Source organism: Mercurialis annua, linkage group LG8, assembly GCF_937616625.2.
Source record: "Mercurialis annua linkage group LG8, ddMerAnnu1.2, whole genome shotgun sequence".
Classification (NCBI taxonomy): Eukaryota; Viridiplantae; Streptophyta; class Magnoliopsida; order Malpighiales; family Euphorbiaceae; genus Mercurialis; species Mercurialis annua.
In genome coordinates, this window is record NC_065577.1 from 41,437,776 (window position 1) to 41,453,048 (window position 15,273).

The 15,273-nt window shown below is 31.7% G+C and overlaps 4 protein-coding genes across 5 annotated transcripts; all 4 read right to left on the reverse strand.

Moving 5' to 3' along the window:
• Positions 1-4,512: 4,512 nt before the first annotated feature.
• On the reverse strand, positions 4,513-6,141 carry LOC126660796 (putative F-box protein At3g25750). The gene is made up of 2 exons (XM_050354474.2): positions 6,048-6,141; positions 4,513-5,811 (listed from the first exon to the last, which is right to left on the reverse strand). The coding sequence occupies exon 2, from the start codon at positions 5,772-5,774 to the stop codon at positions 4,590-4,592; it is 1,185 nt and encodes a 394-aa protein (XP_050210431.1). The 5' UTR covers positions 5,775-5,811; positions 6,048-6,141; the 3' UTR covers positions 4,513-4,589.
• A 1,626-nt stretch (positions 6,142-7,767) lies between these two features.
• Positions 7,768-14,498, reverse strand: LOC126660799 (putative F-box protein At3g24700). Its single transcript, XM_050354477.2, has 3 exons — positions 14,409-14,498; positions 8,412-9,032; positions 7,768-8,326 (listed from the first exon to the last, which is right to left on the reverse strand). The coding sequence occupies exons 2-3, from the start codon at positions 8,909-8,911 to the stop codon at positions 8,308-8,310; spliced, it is 519 nt and encodes a 172-aa protein (XP_050210434.1). The 5' UTR covers positions 8,912-9,032; positions 14,409-14,498; the 3' UTR covers positions 7,768-8,307.
• On the reverse strand, positions 10,526-12,267 carry LOC126660795 (probable F-box protein At1g44080). Its single transcript, XM_050354473.2, has one exon. It carries the CDS (start codon positions 11,897-11,899, stop codon positions 10,706-10,708), a length of 1,194 nt encoding a protein of 397 aa, XP_050210430.1. The 5' UTR covers positions 11,900-12,267; the 3' UTR covers positions 10,526-10,705.
• Positions 13,228-15,067, reverse strand: LOC126660794 (uncharacterized). Of its 2 annotated transcripts, none has more exons than XM_050354471.2 (2): positions 14,903-15,067; positions 13,228-14,629 (listed from the first exon to the last, which is right to left on the reverse strand). In XM_050354471.2, the coding sequence occupies exon 2, from the start codon at positions 14,608-14,610 to the stop codon at positions 13,348-13,350; it is 1,263 nt and encodes a 420-aa protein (XP_050210428.1). In that variant the 5' UTR covers positions 14,611-14,629; positions 14,903-15,067; the 3' UTR covers positions 13,228-13,347. The 2 variants fall into 2 exon arrangements, with proteins under 2 accessions (XP_050210428.1, XP_050210427.1); XM_050354470.2 differs by having other exon boundaries at positions 13,228-14,610; positions 14,903-15,065.
• Positions 15,068-15,273: the final 206 nt, after the last annotated feature.

Genomic DNA, 15,273 nt, shown 5'->3' on the forward strand with positions numbered 1-15,273 from the left:
CGTTGCAAATTCCCCAGTACGAAACCTGAAGGCAATCTTCGGACTGGATAGTTTGGATGACATTCCCTTCGAATATCACATTTATTCCAAAAGTTACCTAAGGCCCAAGACATAGCTTCTCTTAGAGCTAAGAATTCAAAGATTCCAGAGTCCTAAATATGTCGATTTTCTGAATTTCTGGGAGGTGACATAAGAAATTAATACGCTGTATTGAAGAGTCTAGGGTCTGAAAGTCTTGCATCAGATTCGTGCATATTATTGCCAGCGTATCCCCTTGGAGAAGGGATGAGCCAAGATTTAGATGGTGCAAACCAAACTCTGTTAGGGCATCTCCGATAGTGGGAGCCAAAATAGTGTAAATTTTACACTAAAATCCCACTGCTAAAGTATTTCATCTCCAACGGTGACTCTATTTTTTTACACTAAAAGAATATTAAATTAGTTAAACATTTTACACTTACACCAATGAATTATTTAAAACTTACAATATACATTTATATATTTTTATTTTTATTTTTGATTATGTCCATTTATTTATTTATAATCAAATATATTATTTATTTTAATAATTTATTTTCTAAATATGTTTATATATTTTTAAATATATAAAATTACTATATTTATTTTAAAAAATATTTTTAAAATAATTAAAGACATTTAATATACTCTATTTATTAAAAAACACCAATAATTTATTCAACACTAAAAAACATTAAAACATATTTATTATAAAACATAATATTAAAACATTAAAATTCTATTTGCGGATCTTAATTTCATTGAAGATCCTTAGTTTCGTGCATTTACGGTAGCGGAAAAAAGAAGAATTATGGAAAAAAGAGGTCAACAACATCAACCGCCGCATCCTACACAGGAAAATTTTAGTAGCTATTTTAATAATTTTGGTGGATCAAACTCTGATTTACCAGATTATTAATTTATATGTATTTTTATTAATATTTTGTGTCTTTAGTTTCTATGTGTCTTTTTAATTGTTGAAATGCAAATCTATTTTAAGTTTATGTATCTAATATAAATATGTTTATATATATTTTTTAAATTTATATAATAACTATATTTATTAAAAAAATTAAAAAAAATTTAAATAATAAAAATATTAAAATATACTCCACTTGTAAATTGTTGAATTTATTAATACCGATTGTCTTTTAATATTATATATTTACATTTTTGACTAAATCGAAAAAGCTTATTTGGACTATATTGTAGCAAAAACTAACAAATGTTTGATAATGAAATTTATAATAAAAAAAGAAATCAAAAGTAAAATAGAGTTACTCTATTTTCATCTCCAATAATACTCTATTTTAAGGCACACTATTATAGAGTGACTCTACATATAGAGTAAAAAAATGAGGTACACAATAATAGTGTTGGATATAGAGTACTATTGAAGAGGATTTTTACTCTATATCGGCAAAATAGTGGACTATTGGAGACGGCCTTAGTAAATTGGTTCGGTTTTCTATTGAATCAAACAATATATAAAAACAATCGGTCAAATTCTCATTCCTTTTTATTCTCATCCCCACTCTAATTTACACTCCCAATCTTGTAACAAACGCTCTATTAAGTGTGTTTATTGACCTTTAGAGACACGAAAGGCTTATTTGACCTTTGATATGAACATTAAGATCATATCCGCCCTTTTCCATATTTAATTGTAGTGAAACAAATTAAGGGAAATTTGTCTAATAACAAAAGACTGTGTTTTTCCTTTTGATAGCTTGTACAAGCTGGTATAAAATTCAAAATCAGTTTATATGATCCAACATTTAAAATCATTTGGCTCCTACTTGAATTGCCAGGTTTTGAATCTTTTCCAGCTCCAAAGCGTATTACCTTCGGGTTAGCAGTGACTACGAGGAAGAGCGTGACTTGATCAGTCATGTTACGTTGGAGAAATTAGTAGACTGTTCATAATTTTACGCTGTGAGTTAAGTTTATATAAGTATTTCTTGCCATATAACTCAATAAAGAGTAGAAGGATTTCGAATTCTTCGGCAAATTTCGCACATCAACACTCACAATTTGTGAAAAGCATCAACACTCGGAATTTATAAATTTTTTTTTCTTATGCAGCAATATTTCAGCATGATGAGGTGTCGGAGAAATTCATTGAATTTTATTGCATAATCAACCAAAAAACAACAATTTTGTGGCTCTAGAAGACATGAGCTGCTGCTTCTAATATTCATGCATAAAGTAACAGACAATCCAGTCACAGGTCCTCTCACTACAACTAACTTTGTAAAGAAAAACTTCAACATCAAATTCATAGGCCTTTACCCAAAATATATAAAAAAAAATATAAAACTTGCAAAGTGTTAAGTTTGCACATTAAATACGAACGAAACTTAAACTTACTCAGCGTCACGGTCAGAGTCTTGGCTCGAACCATTGGCTAGAACAATGGTAATCATAGTCTGCCTCGATGAAAAGCGGCTTACAGGATCTATCCATCATGCTGTAAACACCAACACCTCTCCGGTGATACGAAGATAGTTTAAAGCTATCGGCAAAGTATATGTGATTTGACTTAAATTTCGCTTCTTTTGACACATCCGCAAAGAAGGAAGAATTCAATCCCAAAAATAAAGCTTCATCTCCCATATCCTTCACCTCTTTACTTTCTCCCTTCTCAAAATCGACCTCTTGGACTATAAACTCTAAGATATTAGAATAAATATCGCCCGAAATAATTTCACTACTGCCACTTCTCATCTCCCCATCAAATTTCAATCTCCAAACGATTATCATCAGCCCCCGAGATGATCCAACTATCCAAAATGGAGATCGGTTATAAGGATTCATAGAGATATTGGTAAATGACTTAGTGCGTTTTGAAACAAATGAAGAATTTCGAATGTCAATTTCATGAACAACATATCCATTTTCACCATCATTAAGATGAGCAGCATAGTATCGACCATTGTGGTGTGTCAACTCGACGGGATTAAAAGAAAGTCTCAGGTCAATGTGGTATGGCAACTCGAGGAGATTTAAAGAAAGTATCAGGTGTATTTCAGTCCAGTCGCGATCTCCATTTTTCCAGAATGCTAATCTTGCACTGTTCGTTCCATTTAAAAGGTAGAGAATCAATGTCGTAAAATCTGATGAGGAACTTGGACTAGAAGATAAGGCGATATTCAGGATGAAATTATAATAATTAATACAATATTTTAAGAGATGAGAAGGACGTGGCAGATCAATTCTTGAAAGCAAAAAAGGATTTTGAAGACTTAATTGTGTTTCATACTCAACTATTAAATACCATCCTTTTGAACACATAAAATAATTACATCTCTGAAAAATAGAAGGCAAACGAAAGTTCCTTTTATCTGTGTAGGATACTTGAAATTTATATAGCCGCTTTGGTAGGTTGTAAACTGCATCTTTAGAAAGGTCGAAAAACTTACGGGGGCAGTGACGGTCTTGATTTTGATCAAGCAAAAGCCACGGAACTTTAGTCGATTTGTTGAAATTTTCCGGGGAAGCAACAGATCGCCATGACTTGCATACGGCGCCAAAGATGATAAAGTCCCGCAGACAACTTATTCGATCAACTATTTCGGATAAAAGATCACTGTCCAGATCTGACCAATTCGACACCGTCTTCGTCATTATGAAAAAGCAGTTAGGTTATTCTACTTATAAGTTTAACGTAATAGAGAAAACTTATTAGATTGCATCTAATACAATTTATATAAGGCAGCTCCTAATAGAAGAGGAATTCTAATACAGGAAACTTAATTAGATTTCTCATATAACTCTTACTGTCAAGACTTGGCCGTCAAGGTAACTAATTCCCTAACACTTTTGAACATAGAAAATATTATTTACTTTGATAGTAGATCGGACAAAATCTTTTGAGGAAGATCCGATTTCCGTATATCAATGACTAATGATTGAATTACATGACTTTTTGATTTTTAGAACGATATTAAGAGATATTTATTACATATATAATTCTATATTAAATAATATACTATATACATTGACCCTTTTTCACTAGAAAAAAAAAGCCAATTGGATCTTTCATTTTTTGTGTAGAATATCAATTTGATTCTTCACTTTTAGTATATTAAATACTTTTCAAAAAATAAATTAAAAATGAAGGATCAAATTGATATTTTTTTCTAGTGAAAAAAATTAATTTAGTTTTTTAGGGTGTAAGTGGAAACGAAATGTGCGAATTAGGGTGATATAAACAAAATTGCAACGTCAAGGTGTAACTAAAAAGAGACTAAAAAATCGGGGTTTTTTTGGTGATTAAGCCAATAAAAATCAACCGAAAAAATGAGTTGCTACTGTTTCTAGATTTCAAGCTTAAATTAAAAAACAATCCAACACCCCATTTTTCAACGCTCTACTTATGATTTAAGTCATAAATTAGAACTTACTTTGTAAAGAACAACTTCAATATCAATATCAATACCATAAGCCTTTACCTATCAATATTTAAGATAAATAACTAGCAAACAGCACCAGTACTTTTATTTTTGCTCAATAAATAAAAAAATACCTTAAAACTTAGACAAAGAAACAATCTACCTGCCTACTAAAGGTTAGAGTCTTGGTTCAATCCATTCACTAGAACAACGATAACCAGTGTCCACCTCACTAAAAAGCGGCTCCGATGATCCATCGGTCATGCTGTAAACACCAACACCAACACCTCCATTGCGATGCCTCCAAGTGTTTTGAAAGTTTTTAGCAAAGTAAATGTGATTGGATTTAAATCTTGATTCATTGGATACATTAACTAAGAAAGAAGAATAACATCCCAAAAATATAGCTTCATCTCCTAAATCACTCACCTTTCTAAATTCTCCTTTTTCAAAATCAATCTCTTGAACTACAAAATGTAAATGTGGATTATAAGAATTAAGATCGCGGATGATAGTCGCAAAACCATATATTGACTCATAATTCAATCTCCAATAAGAAATCATCAACGCTCGAGATGATTCAAAAATCCAAAATGGATCACAAATAGACGAATAGGAATCGGTAAATGATTTGCTGCTTATTGAAACAGATTCATAATTTCGAATGTTAATTTCATGAACAACAAATCCTTTTGGAGGATAAACAACATAAGGAATATAGAATCGGCCATTGTGATATGTAATTTTCACATTAATTGTTTCCAATTTGAGATCTATGTCAGTCCACTCGCGATCCCCACTTTTCCAAAAAACTAATCTTGCCAGTCCCGCACTACGTGAAAAGTAAACAATCATGATTATAAATTCTGAAGTGACACTTGGACTAGAGGATAAAGCGAAATCGATGATATTAGAATGTGGCAGATTGAATTTTCCAACACAATGTGGCAGATCAATTCTTGAGAGCGAGAAAGGATTCAAAAGATTTAATTGTAAAATATCCTCCACCATCAAATACCATCCTCTTGAAGATAAAAGATATCGTTTTTCCTTAATATTAGAACGGAGCATAAAATTCCCAAGATGAAATCGGTTCTCACTAGGTTTTGGAAGACTGATACTGTAAATTACATCTTTCGAAAGGTTGAAAAACTTACGGGGGCTGCGATCACCATCTACTTGATCAAGCAAAAGCCACGGAACTTTAGTAGATTTATTGAATTTCTCCGGGGAAGCAACTGATCGCCATGACCTGCATACCGCGCCAAAGACGATAAAGTCCCGCAGACAACTTATTCGACCAGCTATTTCGAGTAAAAGATCGCAATCTAAGTCTGACCAACTCGACATTGTCTTCTCCATTATGAAATAAAAGCTAGGCGATTCTACTCTTTAACGTCTGAAACAAAAAGAGAAAACTAAGTAGCTGCATCCAAATATATATACAGATGAATAAGTGATCACTAGTCTTGCATATAAATCCTAATTTGTCTCTGATTCAGCGAAATTGAAGAAATTTGTTAGGGTTTTTGTCGTGAAAAATAAAATTACTTTGGATAATATTTAACCTAATTTAGTGACATTAATTTCCCAGAACAAAACAGATTCAAATGTCCGATCAAAGAAGCAGTGTACCTTATCTTCACCGGCGGTTGAATCTTTACCTGCTCCAATGAAGAGTTTTTTTCCTGCAATTTCCGTTCCCTGGGTTTAGAATGAGTTGATAGTAATTGTATTTTTTTTAATGACAATAGGGTAAAGAGTGTATAAGTAATAGTAATAAGGACAAAGTGAGCTTTAAATTGAGCTAAAGTGAGCTTTAAATTTTTTTAATTAAAACTTTTGACTTAGTTGACCCCACCAAAACCGAAAGAAAGGACAAAAATGTTAGCGATAATAAATTTGATTTTCAAATAAGAAAGATAAAAATTCTAATTATGACATATATAAAAGACTTGGGAGTAATTTTTACTCTATTATTTACATGTTCTTACTTTGAAAAAAGTAGCATTTTCCCGTATCCATTTTAAATCGTTTTTGTTTTCAGTTTCCATGCTACTTAGTTTGCCATCAGGGACGGACCGTCCTTGGGACCTGGGGTGGCCATGGCCACCTCAAACAAAATTTTGACAAATTGGGTATAATTTTAACGATCAATTATTTTGGAGAGTTACAAAATTAATACTGGATCACTAATACTAAGTTTCACTGCTTATTATTGCCTCTAATATACATTCTGTATTTCTGGGCTCTTTTAACGTTCAATTTTAATTCTAATTTTGTTCTTTTATTTAATTTATATATTAACTTTGCATTTTATTTATATACAATAATAGTATAATATTATACATTATTTAAAAAAGAAATTAATATTTTATTTTATAAAATATAATGTTTTTCTCTGTCTTAAAAGTTTTATTTTTTTAATTTTTAAAATAATTTTACATAAATTTTATTTCTTAACCTTCTTTTATAAATTTAAAATAAGTTTTTAAAAACAAATTTAAGACTATTAATAAAGACAAAATAAAAAACAAAAACATCATAACAAATGTATTCTCAATATTTTTATAAGACAAAATAAGATTTTTAAAATAGGATAAAAATAATATTAATTTAGTCATAAATTGGCCCCCTTAAAATTTCGTGTCTAGGTCCGCCACTGTTTGCCATTGTTGTATTCACTCAGCTGGTTTATAGGTTATTGAAGTCAAACAAAGGGAAATTTGTCTGATAACAAAAGATTTTGTTATTTTTTCCTTTTCAAATGCTGCATCATTAGTAGTTAGTTTAGTTCTACATGCCTAAGCGAAGATTGCCATGTAACCTCTATGTTCACAAGTAAATTTTGATGGCTTGTGCAAGCTGGAATAAAATTCAAAATCATTTGGCTACTACTTGAATGGCTAGGTTGAGAATCTCATCCAGCTCCAATGTATTTTACCTTCATGTTAGCAGTGATGACGAGGAAAAGCATGACATGATCGATCGTGTTACGTTGGGGAAATCAATAGATTGTTCATAATTCTACATCATGAACTAGGTTCATATAAATATTTCTCATCATACTGTAAACACCAACACCTCCTTCGCTGTAACGCTGCCATTACGTAGAGGAATAAAGTTAGCCTAATAAACAATCGATCAAATCTCAGCAAACATCATTCATTTTGCCTTTGGAATTTGGCGCAAAATAGCGAAAATCATGCATCCTCATTATAATACACATATTATTGTAATTAAAACTTGCATTAAAAAAGTCAAAACGAACTAAACAATTGTAGATAATATTACTATAAAATAAACTGAAGAAATAATTACGAATAGAATAAACATACAATAATTATAATCCTCAAAGCAAATAATAAGTTGGAAATTTAATTTGGTGAAATTAAGCTCCTTGAAAATGTAACTAGATGATTTTTCGTATGGAAATTGGATATCTTAACAATTTTATAGTCTTCTGCCTCTAAATCATTCAGAATCAACAGGTCAACACCAACCCATTTGTCAAGGATAACTGTTTTGTTCATATGATTAACTGGCAATAGAGTTGAACCACTGACTCCTATTTGTGGCAAGGTAATAACCTTAGTCCACGAGTTTGTCGCTCCGAATTCTTTCATTAACCAGATGGTGAGCGAGCGAGTCATATTTTCGACGACTGTTAAACAAAGACATCCTTGCAAAACACCCAAATTCCGCCATAGCAAACCATTGTAATAACAAGGAAGTTTCATCTCTGTTATCGTCTCGTTAATTTGCTAGAGAAAATGAAACAATCTTGGCTGTCGAAAACCCATCTTCTCCTGGTGAACAAATGTGCAGCTGTGCCCAATTCAGAGATCAATTTAGATTTACGGCATTCTTGTCGGGGTCACATACCCTGAAATATTTAACCTTCCGCCAACAATCTGTTTTCAGAGAAAGAATATTAATCTCTTTTCTGATCGCGCGCGGCGGCTTTATAGAGATAAAAAATGTCCGTCGGAGAAGTACCTTATAGTCATCCGCTGACGAATCATAACCCAAGTCGTAATAAGAACTGCCCGGTGACGACAAACAATCATATTTAACATCCTGCAGATACGACGCTGTCCAGTCAAAGGGTTCAATAAAGTTAACTGGTCATCATCACGGTTTCTCACGAGTAACAAGCCATCACAAGTCGCCAGTAATTTCGTGCCATTGCATATAGGTGGAGCAGGAATAGGGGTGAAGAGTGATCCCATTGTAGATTCTCCTGAAACTATATCATCAAAAAAGGTTCCATCATAGAAACTATAATACTTGTCCGGACTTCGGAGAACAAAAACCTGATCATGTGAATGAAGGAGATGTGATTTTTTAAAGTGAGAATCATTGATTAGAGAGTACCATGATTTTGATACGCATCTGAAACGTAGTACCGACTTGACGGGGAGATACGATAGTATGCTACAAATCACGTCTATCGGTACGTCTCCGGCATCGGCAGCTGCGCTGAGGAGCTTCTTCATGGCCTTCTTTTAATGAGTTGCCGCAGATACTAATAACTTGAGGGCTTTGCCTTTGTACATGTAGACAAACTAGTTTCACTTTAGTTGCGAAACTCCATAATTTCGCAAGTAAAGCTAAAGTCTGAACGAGAAAGAGAAAACTTATTAGCTACATATAAATACAAATACAAATACAGATGAATAAGAGATCACAAAATTTACCGTTTTTATAATTATAACACGAACTTTAAAACTTGACAAAATCGGTTATCAATTTTCATTTTTTGACAAACCAAAACACCAAACTATTTTTTTATTGAAAATCGTTATTGTGGACACCATATTTTAGTGTTTTTAAATTCCGTGTTATTATAAAACACGTTAAAGTTCATGACTATTTTTGCAATTAACCCAAACTTAAAAAAATACCTAGTAACAACATTTTAATTAATTACCTAAAAGTTCAAGTATTCAAGCTACCTACAATAAATTTTATTTTCTTATATTTGTTGGGTTGTGTTGAGTTTTAAAATGTTTATAAACTTTTAGCTAATTTCAATTATAAAATTTATTGATTATTTATTATTTGTCATAAATTTGATTTTAAAATATACTTAAATGATTTAATCCATAAATATATAAATAAATATTAGTATATAATTTTTTAAAATTTTAAATATATATCCCTATCGTCATATTTTTGTTATTTACACGTTTCTCCTACATTTCTTGTCATTCCTCTAGAAAAATATTCATTTTTCGTGTCCGTTTCGTATGGATAATTTCTATTTTCCGTTAGTTCGCCATTGATGTTTTCACACACACCAACTGGTTTATTGGTGATTGTAGTGAAACAAAGGGAAATTTGTCTGATAACAAAAGACGGTTATTTTTCCTTTTGATAGCTTGTAAAAGCTGGTATAAAATTCTAAATCAGTTTATATGATCTAACATTTAATTGCTAGGTTGTCAATCTTTTCCAGCTCAAAGGCGTATTACAGTCGATCCTCTAATAATTAATACTCAATAAATTAATAATTCTAATAATTAATCAAATTTTAAGGAACCAATTTCAATATTACGTCTTATAAAATATTCAGTAAATTAATAATTCTAATAATTAATAAATTTTTAATCCACTATGTGTATTCATTATCAGAGGATCGACTGTACCTTCAGGTTAGCAGTGACTCTGAGGAAGAGCATGGCACGACTTTAGGTTGGATAAATTAGTAGATTGTTCATAATTTTACGTTGTGAATTAAATTTATATAACTATTTCTCGCCATAGAACTCAATAAAGAGTAGAAGGATTTCGATTTCTTTGGCAAATTACGAACATCAACACTCACAACAATTTGTAAGAAGCATCAACACTCAGAATTAGTAGATTTTTCATAGTAATGAATACAAATCAACAGAAAAGAACAACAAATATGTGGCTCTAAAAGGCATAAAGTGACAGACTATAAATGTAAACAGGTATTCTTTTTTATCTATAAATGTAAATATATTTATATACTTTTGCAGCAACGTTTCGAGAAACCCATCAGTTTAAATTTTATGATCTAATAAATAAAAATCAATCAAAAAACAATCCAACATCCCATTTTTTAATTCTTTACTTATGAATTGTAGACTTTCTCTAACTAAAACTAACTTTGTAAAGACAACTTCAATATCAATATCAGAAGCCTTTACCCATAAATATTTAAGATAAATAACTAACAAACAACACCAATAATGTTATTTTTGCACAATAAATAAAAAACTACCTCAGAACTTAGAAAAAGAAACAATGCACCCTACTAAAGGTCAAGGTCTTGGTTCGATCCATTGACTAGAACAACAATAACCATTGTTTGCCTCGCTGAAAAGCGGTTTCGATGATCCATCGATCATGCTGTAAACACCAACACCTCTATTGTGATACGTCCAAGTGCCTCGAAAGTTTTCAGCAAAGTAAATGTGATTGGATTTAAACCTCGATTCATTCGATACATCAACCAAAAAAGAAGAGTAACATCCCAAAAATATAGCTTCATCTCCTAAATCACTCACCTCTTTGAGTTCTCCTTTCTCAAAATCAATCTCTTGAACTACAAAATATAAATGTGAAACATGACAATAACGATCGCCGATAATATACCCACGGCCATCTCTTGACTCAGAATTCAATCTCTGATAGACCATCATGAGCACTCGAGATGATTCAACTATCCAAAATCGATTAGGAAGCAAAGACGGATCGGGATTGGTAATTGACTTGCTGCTTATTGAAACAGATTTAGAATTTCGAATGTCAATTTCATGAACAACAAATCCTTTTAGAAAATCAACATGAGGAATATAGAATCGGCCATTGTGATATGTGATTTTGGCATTAATTGTTTTCATTTTGAGATCTAAGTTAGTCCACTCGCGATCTCCATTTTTCCAAAAAACTAATTTTGCCTCAAACGCGCTACGTATAAAGTAAACAATCATGATTGTAAATTCTGAAGTGGCACTTGGACCGAAGGATAAAGCGAAATCAAAGATTTCAGAATATCGCAGATAAAATTTTCTAATATGAGGAGAAGGGAAACAATGTGGAAGATCAATTCTTGAGAGCGAGAAAGGATTCAAAAGACTTAATTGAAAATTATCCTCCACCATCAAATACCATCCTTTTGAAGATAAAATATATTGGTTTTCTTTTATACCAGAATGAAACATATAATTCCCAAGATTAAATCGATTCTCACGAGGTTTTGGAAGACTGATTCTGTAAATTACATCATTCGAAAGGCTGAGAAACTTACGGGGGTTGTGATCATCATCATCTTTATCAAGCAAAAGCCACGGAACTTTGGTCAATTTATTGAGTTTCTCCGGGGAAGCAACTGATCGCCATGACTTGCATACCACGCCAAAGATGATAAAATCCCGCAGACAACTTATTCGATCAGCTATTTCAGATAAAAGATCGCTATCAAGGTCGGACCAATTGGGTACCATCTTCTTCATTATGAAAGAAAATCTTGGTGATACGCTCGTATTTCTCAATTCATGTTAAATTTGCAGTGCATCCAAAGCCAAATAAACTGTAGCAAGAGTCATGTTTAGAAGAGTTTTTACTTTCTAACAATTCTTCTAGTCACGACTAATATCTATTTTTCTATCTATCAAACTCTTCTGAATTTGAATTCAAACAAAAAAACTCTTCTGAATTTTAATTCTTCTACATTTTTTTTTGTATTTCCTACTTTTTAAAACTAAATAAAATAATAAAATTGAACATTATAAAAAAACTAGTTTCGCATTACATGTTACGTATGTGGCTTGTAACGTGACCCATCTAATTATAATTGATTAATTCATTATAAGTATATTGATTTATGTTATTTATAATCAAATATCAAATTAATTAGAAGTTTTCTTAGAAATAACTTATTCTATGGGTTTGGTTTTATATTTTTAAAATTTAAGTATTCCGTTTATTCGGGTTCTATTAGTTTAATTAATTCTACTGATTCAGTTTAAAAGGTAAAATATTTAATTTTACCGGTACATATATATATATATATATATATATATATATATATATATATATATATATATATATATATATATATGTATATATATATATATATATATGTATATGTATATATATATATATATATATGTATATGTATATATATATATATATATATATATATATATATATATATATATATATGTATATGTATATGTATATATGTATATGTATATATGTATATGTATACATATATGATCAAAAAATTAGTTATATGCGAATTGCACGCTCCTAGTTCATAGCCACAATACTATTCTTGAAGAAGAAAAACGTTTATTTATTGTTTCAGATTATTCCAAGCAAGTTCAATTACCAAACAATCTGATTATTCCAAGCAAGTTCAGTTACCAAGCTATGAGTCTCCACCTCAAAAAAGGCTTGCCAATCAAGCCTTTCCCCCGAGCACAACTCGACGGTAGCTCGAGCTGTTTCATGATTTTCTATGGGCGAAAACGCTCGAGCTAAAGGCTAGTCTCCTCCCAGATTTCGGCAGTAATTAGCTGTTCATAACTGCTATCTCCATACCAGCAGCAAATTTTTTGTATTCTTTGGCAGCAACCCATCAGATTTTAAAATTTACTGTCTAATATAAAAATAAACCAAAAAAACAATCATTTTCCACGCTTTGTTCATCTAGTTTTCAAGCTTAAAATAACAATCTAAACCCCGAGTTTTTCAAAGTTTTACTTATGAAATAACTTAGAAGTTATGGCCTTTCTCTATCTAGTCATAAAGCAGAACTAACCTTATGAAGCAGAACTTCAAAACCAGAAATAATAAAGATCAATAACTAACAAACAACACCAATACTGTCAAGTTTACACAATAAATAAGTTAAGACCTAGAACTTAGAAGAAGAAATAATCTACTCTACTAAAGGTCACGGTCTTGGTTCAATCCATTGACTAGAACAACCAAAACCACGATCTCCCTTACTAAAAAGCGGCTTAGTCGATATTATATTGTAAACACCAACACCTTGTTTGTCATACTCCCAATTACCTTGAAAGTTATCGGCAAAGTAAACGTGATTCGACTTAAATCTCGAGTCTTTCAAAACATTAGCCAAGTAAGAAGACTTAAATCCCAAAAATAAAGCTCCACCTCCCAAATCTTTCACTTCTTTACTTTCTCCCTTCTCAAAATCAACCTCTTCAACTATAATAGGTGAGACATGAGAATAAATATTGCGCAAATAAACCTGCCGGCCAGTTCTTATCTCCCAAGCAGACTTCGATATCCAAATGACCATCATCAGCACTCGAGATGATCCCACTATCCAAAATGGAAATCGAAAAAAATTCTTCAAAGAGGGATTCGTAAATGACTTGGTGCGTATCGAAACAGATGAAGAGTTTCGAATGTCAATCTCATGAATGACGTATCCGTATCGATAATCAATAGGATGAGCAGCATCGTTTTGAAGATCGATAAGGTAAGCAGCATAATATCGACCATTGTGGTAAGTCATATCGACAAAATCTGAAGAGAACATCAAGTCTATATCAGTCCAGCCGTGATCTCCATTTTTCCAAAATGCTAATCTTGCCCTGTCCTTTTCATTTAAACGGTATATAATCATGGCTGTAAAATCTGATGACGAACTTGGACTGGAGGATAAGGCGAAATTCATAATATAAGGCTCGATGACGGTATTACTTTTATCAATCGGATAATCTTTTGAGAGAGGGAAAGGATGCGGCAGATCAATTCTTGTGAGAGAGAAAGGATTCAAAAGACTTAGTTGTGTTTTACTATCAACTATCAAAAACCATCCTTTCGAACACAAAAAATAAATTTTTTCCCTGATTTTAGAATTGAGAAAAAACTTCCTACGAGGATTCAAATGCTCTATATCGCTGATAGATGATCGAATTTCACGAGGTTGTTTTGGTAGGTTGATATTGTAAATTACATCTTCGGAAAGGTTGAAAAACTTACGCGGGCCATGATCATCATATTCTTGATCAAGCAAAAGCCACGGAACTTTGGTCGATTTGGTGAAATTCTCCGGCGAAGCAACTGATCGCCATGACCTGCATACCCTGCCGAAAATGATAAAATCTCGCAGGCATATTCGATCAGCTATTTCTGATAAAAGATCGCTATCTAAACCTGACCAATTTGGCACCATCTTCATCATCTGAATGAAAAGGGAAAATCTGTTACAGATGAATAAGATATCACTAATTTTGCAAAGAAACCCTAATTTATCTCTAATTTAACGAAATTGAACAAATTTGCAGGGTTTTAAATTTTTGAAAAAATTAAATTGGGGAAGTTTTTTGTTTATCAATGACGATTAGGTATTAATAAACGGAACCGATCGTCAAGAATAATAACAATTGATTTGTTTAGTGATTGAATTCACAAATTTAACCTAATTTAGTTATACGAATCTAAATGTTCATGAATGGCGATATATGAACCAATACCTTGTCAATGATTTCGGCCGGAGTTATCTCCACCGGCCGGAATTAGCTCTCCGGAGCTTAATCCTTGTTATGAATGGCTTAGCAACGATGACGAGGAAGAGGCTCTACTACTGTATTACGTAATTAAATGGAATTATTTACACTTATTTTTTTATCAATAAATTGACATACAAAAATAAAATTGAGTCAAAAAGTTATTAACAAAAGTGATGACCCGTTTATACGACATGAAATTAAACAGGTTTGGATCATAAACAGATTAATTCGTCTGTGACACGATTAAATAGTAGATTCTATTCGTTTAAGACATGTTTTTTTATTTTATTTTAACTGAATATTTTTCATTTTATTTATCTTTCTAATAATTCTTT